Source organism: Perkinsus marinus (genome assembly GCF_000006405.1).
Source record: "Perkinsus marinus ATCC 50983 genomic scaffold scf_1104296961124, whole genome shotgun sequence".
Classification (NCBI taxonomy): Eukaryota; Perkinsozoa; order Perkinsida; family Perkinsidae; genus Perkinsus; species Perkinsus marinus.
Window position 1 is genome coordinate 137346 of NW_003205853.1, and position 12822 is coordinate 150167.

Below are 12822 nucleotides of genomic sequence, written 5' to 3' on the forward strand. Positions count from 1 at the left end.
CGGTCTTCGCTGCCTTCTACCCACCAGTGCTGAACACAATAACAACGCTAACCGTCATCACGATGATGATGATTAGGTAGGAGCTCACGTCGTGGTACGATCGGTGTTGACCGTGACTGCTGATCTTCCGAAGCCACTTCACTGTAATCTGGGCTCTCCGGTGAACTACTCCCTCTGAGCGGCAAAGGAGTCGGCACTCTATTCAGTGGTGGGGGTAGGGGTAATGGCGGCAACTCTGGTGGGGGTAGTGGTCTCTCCCCCTCTCCCTCCAGGGACTCCGTATGCTGCCGCTTGAATGGCCGACAACGACCGTCATCATCGGTAGATGGGGACGCCTCCGGGACTACACTAGCCATAAGGTCGTTGTATCTGATAACAACAATAACAACAATAACAACAACAACAACGACAATAACAATAACAATAACAACAACAACAACAATAACAACAATAACAACAATAACAACAACAATAACAACAATATCAACAAGAAGAGCTCCTTACTCCTTGTCAAGTCTCCAGTCCTGCATGAGTTCATCATGACTAGGCATCCTATTTTGAGGACAGTCCACAGTAGGGTGCCCCCTATCCCCACATATCTCACATCGCACATGCCTACGACAACAAACACCATCACCTCTCCCCCTCCTCCTCCTTAGCCTTACCGGGCTAGTGACCTCCACCGTTCAATTTCGTCCAGACCGTCGGCCTCCAGAACGCGCAGTTGGCGTTGATGGAAATTGGACCCGATGCCCACCGTACCGTTTATAACCGCTAAGGCGTCTCTGCCGCGGGACTGGAGGACTTCATATCTGACATTGTGGAGGATGTTCTCATGGAGTGGTATGGGATTAACGACTACTCTCTACTGCCAGGAGTGAGGCATTGTTTGATGAACTCCACCGCCTCCTGAACTCGCTCCTCATCACTACCACTGAAAAACAACAGACAATATCATCTACGTGGGGTGACGGCGCGCGAGGGATGCCCGTGGGGTTGGCAGTAGTAGTAGGAGTAGTAGAAGGGAAGGAGTAGACATCAATTAAGCAAAGCTATTTGAGCTCGCACTTCCACCGGCCCGCCAGGCTACGACTAGACTGCCTCATTCTCCCAGCCCTTCAGCTCTCCCCTAGATGCCTATGAATCGCTCTCTACTTAAAACCCCTACGGCCACTAGAAGCCCATAGAATGTAAACTGCCAACACTGTGTTATCGATTCCCACCTAATATGCACGTGTAGAGGAAGATTAGCATCCTCCTCAGCCAACCAGGAAGTTGACGATGATCTGTCACCAGAAGCTGAAGACTGCTGCTGCTGGCCGAAGAAATCCGAGTTCTTCCCCGTCCCTACGTACACGTACTCATCCAACCCTCCCTCACCCCGACTACCCCTTACCTCTACCCCTAAGGGTGATATCACAATCGAGAATCTCCTTCAACAAACGGTGATTGCAGCCTCTAGGGCCAATAAGAACTCCCATGAAGTTCTCATTCGGGTACCTACTACTAGTACGAATGACCAAACACCATCTGATCAAACTCTACTGCCACTACCTTTTCACCGGAACCAACACCTTCTGGATGTACTTAGGTTGCCGATACTCTGGAGGAGGGACGTAGTTGGGCACCTGTGATGTGATGTGATCCTACTAGCAGCCTCTCGAGACTCCTCACAGTCTTCATCATGGAGTGACAAAGTCTATTGAGTTCGTCGTGCATTCGATGTTTAACTCGCAGCTCTCGTGTGTTGATCTTCTGCCCTAGACTGTTGTACACGGGTGGTGGGGAGGGCGCGCGAAGCTAAATGCAGTCGTGATAGTTGCATAAAACTCCTTATCATTATCACATCCTCATCAGCCAACTCCAACTCCTTATTGGCCACTTTTACTCGTAGGTCCTCCAACCTGAGCTCCCGCATGAGCTGATCGACTTCCGAAATCGTGAGGCCCACAGGAACGTCTACTAGTGGTAGTGGGCGATAGGGTATCTGGGGTCCAGCACGTCTTCATCGTGGAGTGGTATCAACTGAACTACTTCCTCCCTGGGCCCTAGATGGAAACGACGCCTTTTTTGTCCAGCCCTGCCCCTACCAGCGGCCGCTGGGCCGATAGAACCATAGACGGCCATCTAAGAGTAGTATAACATTAAAAAATACCCCTCGCGGAATCGAACCCACGACCTTCCGAACGCTCACCCCCCGCAATATCCATTCCACCAATATTACCTGTCCACGGCCTCTAGTATCATCACCAACCACTACAAGCTGGCCGCCCGACCATCCCGAGGGCTCCCACAGATCCAATCCCCGCACTTCATCACCCACCGGTACTATCGCCGAGGAACCACCAGCAGTGGGCCGAGGTAGCATATGGAGAGGCAACAGCAATACTAAAGACGATACGAACGGGAAAGGTCCTCAGAAGCTCAGCTCCCGCAACGTCGATGGTAGTAGAAAATATTATACTAGTACGAGGATTCCTATGAGAGCAAGTGTATAGCACGCCGCTAGGGGATCTCACGATGAACTATTACGCCCAGTAGAGCCCTCCTTGGCTGGAGCCATCGGAAGGTCCTCGTCCATAGGGGGGTGGGACCCAGTGGGAGTCGAAGTAGACGCTTTCTTCGATGACGATCTCCACGGTGGGAGCACTGCTGACTTAGCCGGTTGGGAAACTCTGGTAGCCGCCTCTGTGGGGTCTTCCACTTCCTCCTTACCATTTCGAGATCGATGACCTACGGGCGGCTCAAGTAGAGGGGCAGGGCAGCCGAAATCTTGAAGAAGTCGTTGTTGATCAGACATCTGTGTGAGCTCGTATCGATCGGGCATTGATGAGTAGCAATAGTACTATCCGTGTTAGGCGTTCGTTCTCTGCAGTTAGGGAGCGTATTCTGGTCACCAACTCCTTCATCATGAGGGACCTCTCATCAGCCGGCAGGGGCGGAGGCGGACCGCTGGACACCTAAACCACCCAGTAGTGAAGAGGAAGTAAAGGAAGTGTGGTACTACTAGTTTGGCTAGAGGACCACAGTAGGGCGGGAAGGGAAATCTGAGCGGTCGAGGAGGTAGCAGACCTACCACGACATCAACCATTAGCACACACCACCATCACTACCCATGGACGCTTGTCCCCTCTGAGCTTGTGGTCCAGCCCTTCCCCCTCGATATCTAGGGTTCTCACTAGTGTATCTACAAAGGCCCCACTAGAGAGTCTAAGAAGAAAAGGACTTTACCTCCGAGACCCCACACCATCGATATCGCCGTAGTCGGCTACCCTCTGCCGTTTCCCCATAGCCCTCGAACTGGTACCTCCAACTGTTGAGCTCTAAGACGACCTCAGTGAGTGGTTGGGATGACGGTTTTAGTAGTACTTGGTTCAGTCGAGGAGCTCCCCCGGGGTCACCACGGGCCTTCTTATGGGCGTTTAGTAATCGGGAAAATTCATCGTCATCGTCATCATCATCAAGAGGAGGGGGTGAGGCTATTTTATTATTTACTCTCTCTACGGAAGAGGATGGGGCTTCTACCAATGAGGAAGCCATCACCGCATAAAACTGCCGATTGCCGATTGAACGCAGAGGAAAGTCACGACGATTATAAGTGAGCGATTTCGTCCGGCTTTAGCGATGTTACACGTGTTAAAACGCTGACATACTGCGCACCTTCCCAACAACTAGAATGTAGATTACAGCATCTCATCGTGGCGTGAGAACAGCTGAAGCTCGACTTGCAGTTGAATATTATCCACACTAGCACGCGAACACACGGTCGAAACTGCGCAGTTTCTCAAGAAGAATCAATAGAGTACCGAAACATATATTTTGTCAAATGCAACTCTTAAGGGTGAAAATTTCGAGACGTTATCACCCGTTTTACGCGAAGTGGCGTAATATTGTGATATGCAGTAGTTAGTGTTTTCATATCACTAGGGTGGAGCTCCGGTGTGTTTTCCGGGTTTCACTTCACCACCACCACCAAAACGAACTTTTTCATCAACTTTTTAAGGCTAGTATTTTTGCTATTGTGATTAAGTCGTCATTGTTTCGCCTCGATCATGGACTCGCTTGTCTCGCACTCACTCGAAAGGTCCCCTCTAGAGGAGCTCTCCTCACCTCTCCTCACTAGACTACCTCATCCTCCACCACCGATCAGCAGTTTCAAGAGGCTCAGCCGATCGAGTCGAGCAAGGAGATCATCTCTCTCCTCCTCAATAGATGGGGAATCTATGGTAAGCCTTATAGCTGTTTTTTCAGAAGGTCATTTCAGCTCGCCTCACCCGCGGCTTACGTCCCAATGAGGAGTAGGGGTTTGCCAGATGACGATGACGATGCGAGCTGTTGCATGTCTGTGGACAGTATTGCGATTTCGGGCTGTACCTCCGCGAGCTCCCTTCGGGGAAATAACAATAGTGGCAAACGAGGGAGGAGGAGGAGGAGAGTGAGCGAGGCTGAAATTGATAAGGAGAATTTGAAAGTGAGGTTATTTGTATATGTGAAATACATAATGGTGATGTAGGCCCAAACCAACGAGTGCATAGATCTTCGGAAGGAGTTGGTGGGTGAGAGGGAAGGGAGGCAACGGGCGGAGTCGCTGGTAAGGCAGTTGAAGACGCAACTGAGAGAATCCAAAGGGAAAAAAATTTCAAGTGATGAAAAGTGAGGAATTTTTGGTATCGCTGTATTAGGTGATATATAGTTTTCAGGGATAAGAAAATCGATAGGTTGGTCCGTCGATTATCTGTGGTAGTAACAGAATTAGGGGAGGTTCGGAAGCAAGCTGAAGGGAAGGAGGCGACGCAGGAGAACGCTCGCAAGGAGGTGGGGAATTTCAAGGAAGTGTGGTATGAAATTACAGTATAACAATCGTCACTTTTCGTTGTTTGAGTAGTTATTCTCTCTGTAAAGTATCGGGCTGAACATGGGAATGTCCTCGATAGTCTTTCGGGGTTTTCATAAAGGTTGCTCCAGCGCGTGGAGGAATGTGCAGGTCGTCAAACAGGGGCTTTAATATTGGGAAAATTTTCTTTGTTTTTTTTCATACTCCTACCCAGAGCTGTGGTTAAAATGGTGAGCAAACTCCTGAGCTCAGTATCTGAGGAAGTGAGGGCGTTTTTCAGACTTCATCAGAGTGATTTCGAATGAGAGGTTAGTAATATCAAATTAAAAACCATCACTGAGTAGTGATTTCAAGATTGTGTTTTCGAGCTTCGGAACATATACAGTATCAGTCGTCAAGAGAGGAGGAATAGGTTTTCAAGCGTAACTTTTTTTCAGAAATGAAAGTTTCAAGTTAATTTTTTCTTCCAAGTAGTCCTTATATACGTATCTACAATGTAGGATAGAACAGCAGTTTCTCAACCCCAAAAAAGGTAAACGTGAAAATTCTCACCTGTGGTACGAGACGCCCGCGTGCTTAGTTTCGTGAATTCTTTTTGTATCTATTGGAGTTTCACGACCCTTTTTTCGTGAAGTGGAGTGATACTCTGTGGAAAAAAACGCGATATTCACGCTATGAAGTAGTCGTGAAATATGTTTTTCATATCACTAGGGTGAAACTCCACTTATTGATGTCGTGTTTCTACTCGCTGGAGGATGTCTTCACTCGAGTGAATATTCTCACTTTTCAGTAGCCGTATATGTGCTGATCGTTTTTCAGATAGCCAATGTAAAGCAAGTTGCAGCTCGAGAGCGATCTCAACAATTGCAAGCAGTAGGAGTAGGTAGTTGCTGTCGGTTGTTATCTCCCTTCGAAGCTCGCTGACCTACGGCACGCCTCTACAGAGAGGATCGCTGAGCTCACTGCAAAGTGTGGGAAGTTGGAGGAGGCTGTAGCTGACGAGGAAGGGCGCAAGGAGGAAATTGAAAAGTGATAAACTTCTGTGACTAGCTGGGGAGGTAGAGGGTGCTGAACTAGGCAGCGTGAGCGAATCGTCGCGATGGAGATTGTCATTGAAAGTTTGACGCAAGAAGGGAAGGAGCAGATGGAGGCCAACCGCTTGGTGAGTAGTGTGCGAGGAAAACTGAGTATAGGTGTGTTTTTTTTCTCAGCTGCGGCAAAATATGCAAATTTTAGAGGAGAAATTAAGTACAGTTGAGGAGGAAAAGAAAAAGGAGATTAACGTGGTGAAGTCGCAAGAAGCGGAGTGAGTCTTGTTGAAGGAATTTGATCGATAGTGTTTGCAATAGGCGAACGAATGAGCTGCTCGAGCGTATTGGAGTCATGGAAGGAGAGCTGGAGGAGAGGGAGGGTCGCTTTAGAGTTAACGAGGAGGAAGTGAAGACGGCGAAGGAAGAGGTGGATGAGATGAAAATTGAACTGGATAAGGTGAGCTCAGAGCTTATGAGATGAGAGATGAATGATTTTAAGAAAAATTTTTTGGGGGTTTTTGTGAGCTCCTACGGGAGTGGTGATGGAGTTGGGAGGAATAGGAGTTGAATAATTTAGTTTTTTTCCGTCAACATTTATACACTAGGAAAGTGAATTAGTGAGTTGTGGTATTCGGGTATCGAATGAGAGTGGAAAGTGAATATAGTACGATTCGGAAAGTGGTGCGGGGTGATAATTTTTGGAGAATTTTGAGAAGTGCCATTTTCAGGAATTTCCAAAATCTATTAAAATCTTCACACATGAGAAATGAAGATGAGTAGTAATAATTTTTTCATTTCTTAAAACGGCAGAAAATCTGAGAAATATTACTTGGTAAGTTGGAAATGGTATTTTGCAAGGTAAAAATCATAATTTTGTTTATAGGAACTCGAGTTGTCTTGACGGTTGGGGTTGCACTGTGCGTAGAAATTTATGGTATGCATTTTCTTTCAAGGTGTATGCGGAATTGTCGGTACTGAGGCGACAAGTGGAGTTAGAGGAAAAAAGGAGGGTAGCAGTAGAGGAGCGGTATGAGAAATTGAAGGCTGCTGAGATGAAGAGGTAGTGGAAAGATACTAATCGTGCCCAGGAAGAAAGATTCAAATCAGGTTGGGAGAGGTGTCATCACTCAAGTTGGAGTTGGTGGAAGTTCGGGAAGCTCTAGCGCTGTCGGAGGCTAAGACAGAGAGTCTCGCGAGGGAGCTGGAGGATGCAGCCCGCGATGGTAGTGATGACCACGACCACGCGATAACACCGATGGAGATGATAATTGATGATAAGGAGGAAGAAGAGGAGGAAGCTCTCGTAGAGCCCGTTGCCTTTGCTCGCATGGTAGGCGTCATAGTTTTCACCACAGTGTCTAGCTGCTCCTGGCGTCAGGATTCCCCTAGGACCCCTGGGGTTGGGGTTAGCAGTAGTGTGAAGAGGAGGAGGCGGCTGAGGAGAGTCTCGGCTCCACTGCTGGATGCGGCAGTTGGGAACTATAATAATAATCTTATTGCTGAATTGAAGGGAGAGGTGAGTCAACTTGAGATCTTGGGGGGGATGTGTTTTTGTGAGGTAACCGACATCACGGCACAGCTCATGAAGACGATCGGGCAGCTTCGGGCGAGTGAGGAGGGGAGAGATTCAGTTGAAGCGAAGTTGGAGAGGGTGGAAATGGAGTTGGCCGAGGAAAGGGAGAGAATTGAGGAAATGAAGGGAGAAGTGAATACCAAAACTAGAGAAGTGAGTTGAGTTCATTTCGTCTGAAAAGAGCTTCCTAGTAGACTGTGATTTCCTCGGGGAGGGCGGCAGTAGCGGAGAGTATGCTGAGGGAATCTACTAGGGAGTGGCAGAGGGAGAAGCTGAGGTTGTTAGCTGAGGTTGGTCGCTAATCGAGTATGCGTATATGGTGGTCACTTATACGTGATGATGGAATATTCACGGTGAAGTTCCTATTGGGATTCTGTACACTTTTATACTACAGGTCGTGTAGGAGTTTTCATGATGTAGTTTTGCAGACTTCTAAGCTCGGCTGAAGAAATTAGCAATACATTTTCAAAAAAATGCTTGTTAGCTTGCATCGCTCCGCTCAACGGTGCTCGATACGGAGTCCACCGCAGCCCGGGAGGCAGCAAAGACGGGCGTTGCTCAGCAGGAGGCGACGGAGAAGATACGTATGTTGGAGATTCGCCTCACTATGCAGGATCAGACTTTGGCTGCTATGGCCGAACAGTGCGACAAGTGGAGACTACAGTACGTGTTTTGTTTTGTATTTTTCGAAGTGCATCATACTTGCATACTCTCAGAAGCGAGCATTCACAATCACAAGTTTCCGCCAGGGAGTTGGAGCTGAACTCTATGGGGGTTTCGCTGAAGGAGTGGAAGAGTCGAGCGGCGGAGCTCTCGGAAGATCTCGCCACCGCTGGGGACTCATTGGTTAACGCTGAGACTAACATGCTTGATTTACAGTTCAAAGTGTCCTATTACGAGACCCTCCAGTGTCAGCAGGAGGCAGCTGTGGTTGTGGCCAGGGTTAGTAGTACTTAGCGTTCACCAGTGTGGTATTCGGGAGCTCAGGCGTGTGTTGTTGGTGTGTTGAGAGCTGCTGAGAAGGAGAGGGCTCGAGAGGCTGCATCTAGTGCGGAACTACTCCGATTAGCCGAATGTGAGGCGGCCCGGGTGAAGGAGGAAGCTGCTGAGCTGGTGGTCGCGGTGGAGGGTATGCGGCGTGAAAAGGAGGAGGTGGAGGGGCTTGTGAGTGATACTCGAGAGGTCTGTGTTGAGGGGGGAGGGGAGGTCCGAATTGATTGCTTCAGAGAGAGCTGATGTTAATCGAAGAAGTGTCGAGACTTGAGATTTGTATGAAGGAATACAACAAAGTGAAGGTGGACTTGGACGCAGAATTGGAAAAGGCGATGGGGAAGATTGCTGAGCTTGAGGCTGAGATAGAGGTGACACGGTGTGTAACCACATCGGTGGTAGGGATGTACTCACTGGTAGATACTCCGAACAACGGGTCTGTGTGCTGAGCAGCGTCAAGTGCTTGAGAGAGAAATTGAAGAGACGAACAGGACACTGCAAGAGGCCCTAGGGGATCTGTCTTCCACTCGAGCTGATCTTGAGAGTGCTACTGAGGAGGTAGGGCGGAATGCTATGGTGGGATTATGGACTTGTTTGTGAGGTTGGCCGGTGCCACAAGATGATGGAGCACTTTGAGATGAAGGTTATCACCGCGGCGGATTCGGGAGGGAGGCAGCTCCCACAGAGCAAGAGGGTCCATTACGTTCAGCATCTGAGACGTGAAATCAACAGTTTATATGAAGAAAACAAACGCCTGAGGAATGAGAGGTGCTGCTGTCCTATTCGGATTAGTCTATGTCGATAGTTTTCAGGCAGAATTTTGAGGCTCAGCTCTTAATGAGTACACGCCGGTCATCAACTGGGCAAGGAGTCCCATCTCCAGCGGCATGTAACTCACACACTCCTGGGCGAACACCTCGTAAAGGACCTATCCCACCCCGTACGCCTAGGACGCCAATGGGAATGGCCGCCGCTGAGTTGGCAAGACGGAAGAAGAAGACTGAGGAGGCGAAGGTTAATGAAAGGCATAGACAGCGGTGAGGATTCCTCGAGATGCACTTGGGGGTCTGTGCTTGGACGAGGTCAGCATGACATGCAATGTTCTCTTCAAAAGGCGTCTCGAAATTCGCTGAGTGTTTCCTTCAGATTGCTCTCCGAACGCCTTATGCTTCTCGGTCGAGTACGCGGTGCCTTGAAAAAGTCTGACGCTTCTTCTCAAAGTCTACGGACTCTCCTGGAGAACATTCATGACATTCTTGCCGCAAAGGATGCTACATTATCGTAGTTGACAATATTAGGACGTTTCTAGAGTTGAACCGTATATCTGTCTGATATGTAGCATGTAGTTTCATTATATCGCAGCACGTGAAAATGCAGAGAAAATTCCGCGGCCGGGAATTGAACCCGGGTCTCCTGCGTGACAGGCAGGAATACTCACCACTATACTACCGCGGACTTATGATTATTATGTAATTTTTTATGTGTAGTGGTCCAACTGTAAATTACCAACTTGCTCATTACAACTCACTTCCATGCTGGATACAATTAACGATGGTAGAGCATGTTTCCTCAGATGCGATCCAATCGCGTTGTGCAACTAGTGGGCTCATCTCTACTGCGGTACTCTAACTTCTCTCGACGGCGTCACGGTGACGCTCGCGGCGGTTACTTCGCGCGCCACAAATTTCTAATCGCGCGACCAAATTACTCAGACAGCTCCTCTTATTGAGCCACAAGTGAAAATCTGAAGTTGCAATTTCTTCGATGTTGGACTCTGTATCCGGGGCCGATTACCAACTAACTAGGACCAAAGCTACCAATCATAACCGCTCGGATACCTTCACTGCCAATTCGTCCGCTGCACGTCGTCAATCTGCAGACTATCAGGAGTCTGACTGACTCGTGCAGGTCGAATAGGACTCTGGTAATCCGTTCCTCTCCGATTTGGACTCAGTCAGAGCTCGGGCTGTTATCCGGGTTATGGTTGTAATGCAAGTGCAATCCAAACTACAGGCTCCCCAAAGAAAGAAGGAATTACAGGTGAAAGCGGAGAAAAGGAAACCCGAAAACCCACCCAAAACCCGAACTGTTAAGGAGGTTTAAGACGTTACTCATGTGAACCAGGAACGCGAGGTAGTGGCCCTACAAATCTTGGACACGCGGGGTTTGTGCCAGGGAAAGAAAGATTTGTGCTGCGTGAGGAAAAATCAGTGGCGTGGAGTAGAGATTAGTGGCTTAAGGGGAAAAAAGTGGCGCGCTGAGAAAAAAATTGGCGCGTATGAAGTAGATACCGACGCTCGCCGCCGCACAGCCTTCGTGCACTTCATGAGTATAACGTTGTAGTCGGCAAAGGATGCATTTTAAGGCATTTCAATAGAAATTTGACGAAAAATAGTCGAACCCGCAGGCAATAGTCTCACATCATGGCTTTTTGTTCAAGAGCGGCTCAGTCCTCCATCTCACAGAATACTTTATTGACTCAACTCGATAACAAAATTTGCATCGGACTCATAAAGTTATTTATACGATTTGAGGTATAGTCGTACTATTGGAGTACTGTGGAGGCCGTTCCGTAATGAAAGAATCGGGCAACTCTGTACAAAGGGTTGCACTGGGAATGCTCAAAAATTCGACTAAGCGATTCGTTGAACATGAAAATAACAGAATATAAGCCCGTGGACCTCCTACCGGCGAGCCGCTGGGGAACGACGCTTACTTCAGGGTCTTCTTAGTCGTCGCTGGTTTGGTGGTCGTCGCTGGCTTGGTAGTCGTCGCTGGCTTGGTAGTCGTCGCTGGTTTGGTAGTCGTCGCTGGCTTGGTAGTCGTCGCTGGTTTGGTGGTCGTCGCTGGTTTAGTAGTCGTCGCTGATTTGGTAGTCGTCGCTGGTTTGGTCGTAGGGTGGTGAGTCGTAGAATGGAGAGACGTCGGCTTGGCGGTTGTCTTCTCTGACAAAGATGAGATAAATGAGCAAGTCAGATTTCAATGCACTTACTATTCTTGCTGCATCCTGTGAGGAAGAATAGTGCGAGTAGTGCGAATACGATAGAAGTTGAGAAAGCTTTCATTGTATATTCGATACTATAGCCTGAAAGAGCCTGTCGATGGACCGACTCGGCACGCCAGTGATCTTTTACCGGAACGGAATGAACATTTCTGTTACGAATTGAATGAAACATTCGGCGTCACTGACCTTATCATCTCAGCACAGTTTGTGCGGGCGAACGAAGTCTCGCGCAATGTGTAGTACTACTAGTATCTGAGAGACCTAGGAGCCTGATTGATAAGAAAGAAGTCTCTGGAAGTCTCTCAGAAAGCAGTAATATTCTTATTGAAGTAGGGAAGAGTTCATCGTACTTTTCGTTCGACCGAGATGTTCGGAATTCATTGTGCTGCTTATTCGACCCAAACGTGCTCGAACGTGTGTTTTCTACCCTGCGACACGCAATACTCGATTGACCTCGCACTTGTCGGGAACGCTGATTGTGAGTTTATTGAATAGTCCAAATGGTGCCAGACCCAAGCTAGATTGCTAAACAAGCGTAAGCTACTAGGGTGAAACTCAGAGAGTCTTTTTGGAAATGAAAATCATACGCGTGGAATGGAACAAAACTGTGCCGCACAGTTATGTTCTTGTCCGTGAACTTCCGTGAATTTGAACTGTCGTTCCCAAATTCATAAGTTCCACTAGCAGATCCCGTTGCTTCGCTCCGGGGAATCTCTACAGTGTAATCACAAGCTCGAATCCCATGGAAAACAGTTTTGAACAACTTGTTGCGTTTAGAATTAATAGGTGGGAAGCAATGCATAAGAGAGACCTAGCTCACAAGTATTAATGTCTGCGTTTCGGCTGATGGGGACGTGTTGAGAGCTCTCCGATGGGAATCATCGATACCAAAATCTATGAAAATTTTAGCGGGTGACTGCATACTTTTATCTCCGAAGAAGACAGACGCTCTTGCAGGCGTATGACATTACCAGACAACGTCTAGTAGACGTCCGAACAGACGTGGTTGATAGGAGACATACGTTTTATCTGCGACACTTATACGATATGCGCAAGATGTCTGGCGCTTCCGAAATCCCGTACTGGACTTTCCAATTCGTCATAGCCCGATTACTTATGGCTCGTTGTGGACCTTTCAATTTCTTTATAAATGCTGCCACTCCAAATAAGACCTCAATCGTGTTGATGGCGACCATAGCCTATGGTCGATAGAGACTATGCGAATTGCATAGTCATGCAAGCTCATTGAATGAGCTCGCCCATTGTTCGTTCACTTTACTCGGCTAGAGAGGGCTCAATATGACTGGGAATAGCTCTGCTATTCAGAGAGACTGCATAGGACGAGAGCGAATAGCACTACTATCACCCACTCAACACATGTGTACGAAGA

At 48.2% G+C, this 12822-nt stretch overlaps 3 protein-coding genes and 1 non-coding gene across 4 annotated transcripts; 1 reads left to right on the forward strand and 3 right to left on the reverse strand.

Moving 5' to 3' along the window:
- Window positions 1-198: 198 nt before the first annotated feature.
- Window positions 199-2368, reverse strand: Pmar_PMAR021810 (transcription factor, putative; the record flags this gene model as incomplete). The annotated part of the gene is made up of 12 exons (XM_002772443.1): window positions 199-284; window positions 311-369; window positions 505-615; window positions 666-812; window positions 863-934; window positions 1224-1347; window positions 1397-1500; window positions 1555-1628; window positions 1675-1800; window positions 1847-1987; window positions 2035-2127; window positions 2225-2368. 12 exons carry the CDS (start codon window positions 2366-2368, stop codon window positions 199-201), a joined length of 1281 nt encoding a protein of 426 aa, XP_002772489.1.
- A 1684-nt stretch (window positions 2369-4052) lies between these two features.
- On the forward strand, window positions 4053-9976 carry Pmar_PMAR021811 (liver stage antigen 3, putative; the record flags this gene model as incomplete). Its single annotated transcript, XM_002772444.1, has 20 exons — window positions 4053-4226; window positions 4514-4653; window positions 4701-4815; window positions 5654-5707; window positions 5751-5863; window positions 5912-5996; window positions 6046-6140; window positions 6184-6322; window positions 6819-6925; window positions 6973-7195; window positions 7244-7381; window positions 7424-7591; window positions 7923-8101; window positions 8155-8380; window positions 8426-8602; window positions 8665-8799; window positions 8849-8986; window positions 9030-9196; window positions 9241-9465; window positions 9575-9976. 20 exons carry the CDS (start codon window positions 4053-4055, stop codon window positions 9711-9713), a joined length of 2937 nt encoding a protein of 978 aa, XP_002772490.1. The 3' UTR covers window positions 9714-9976.
- Window positions 9812-9883, reverse strand: Pmar_PMAR021812. The gene has a single exon. It is a non-coding gene; the product is annotated as a tRNA-Asp (tRNA).
- A 951-nt stretch (window positions 9977-10927) lies between the features above and the next one.
- Pmar_PMAR021813 (merozoite surface protein 2, putative) lies at window positions 10928-11515 on the reverse strand. The gene is made up of 2 exons (XM_002772445.1): window positions 11421-11515; window positions 10928-11373 (listed from the first exon to the last, which is right to left on the reverse strand). The coding sequence occupies exons 1-2, from the start codon at window positions 11491-11493 to the stop codon at window positions 11141-11143; spliced, it is 306 nt and encodes a 101-aa protein (XP_002772491.1). The 5' UTR covers window positions 11494-11515; the 3' UTR covers window positions 10928-11140.
- Window positions 11516-12822: the final 1307 nt, after the last annotated feature.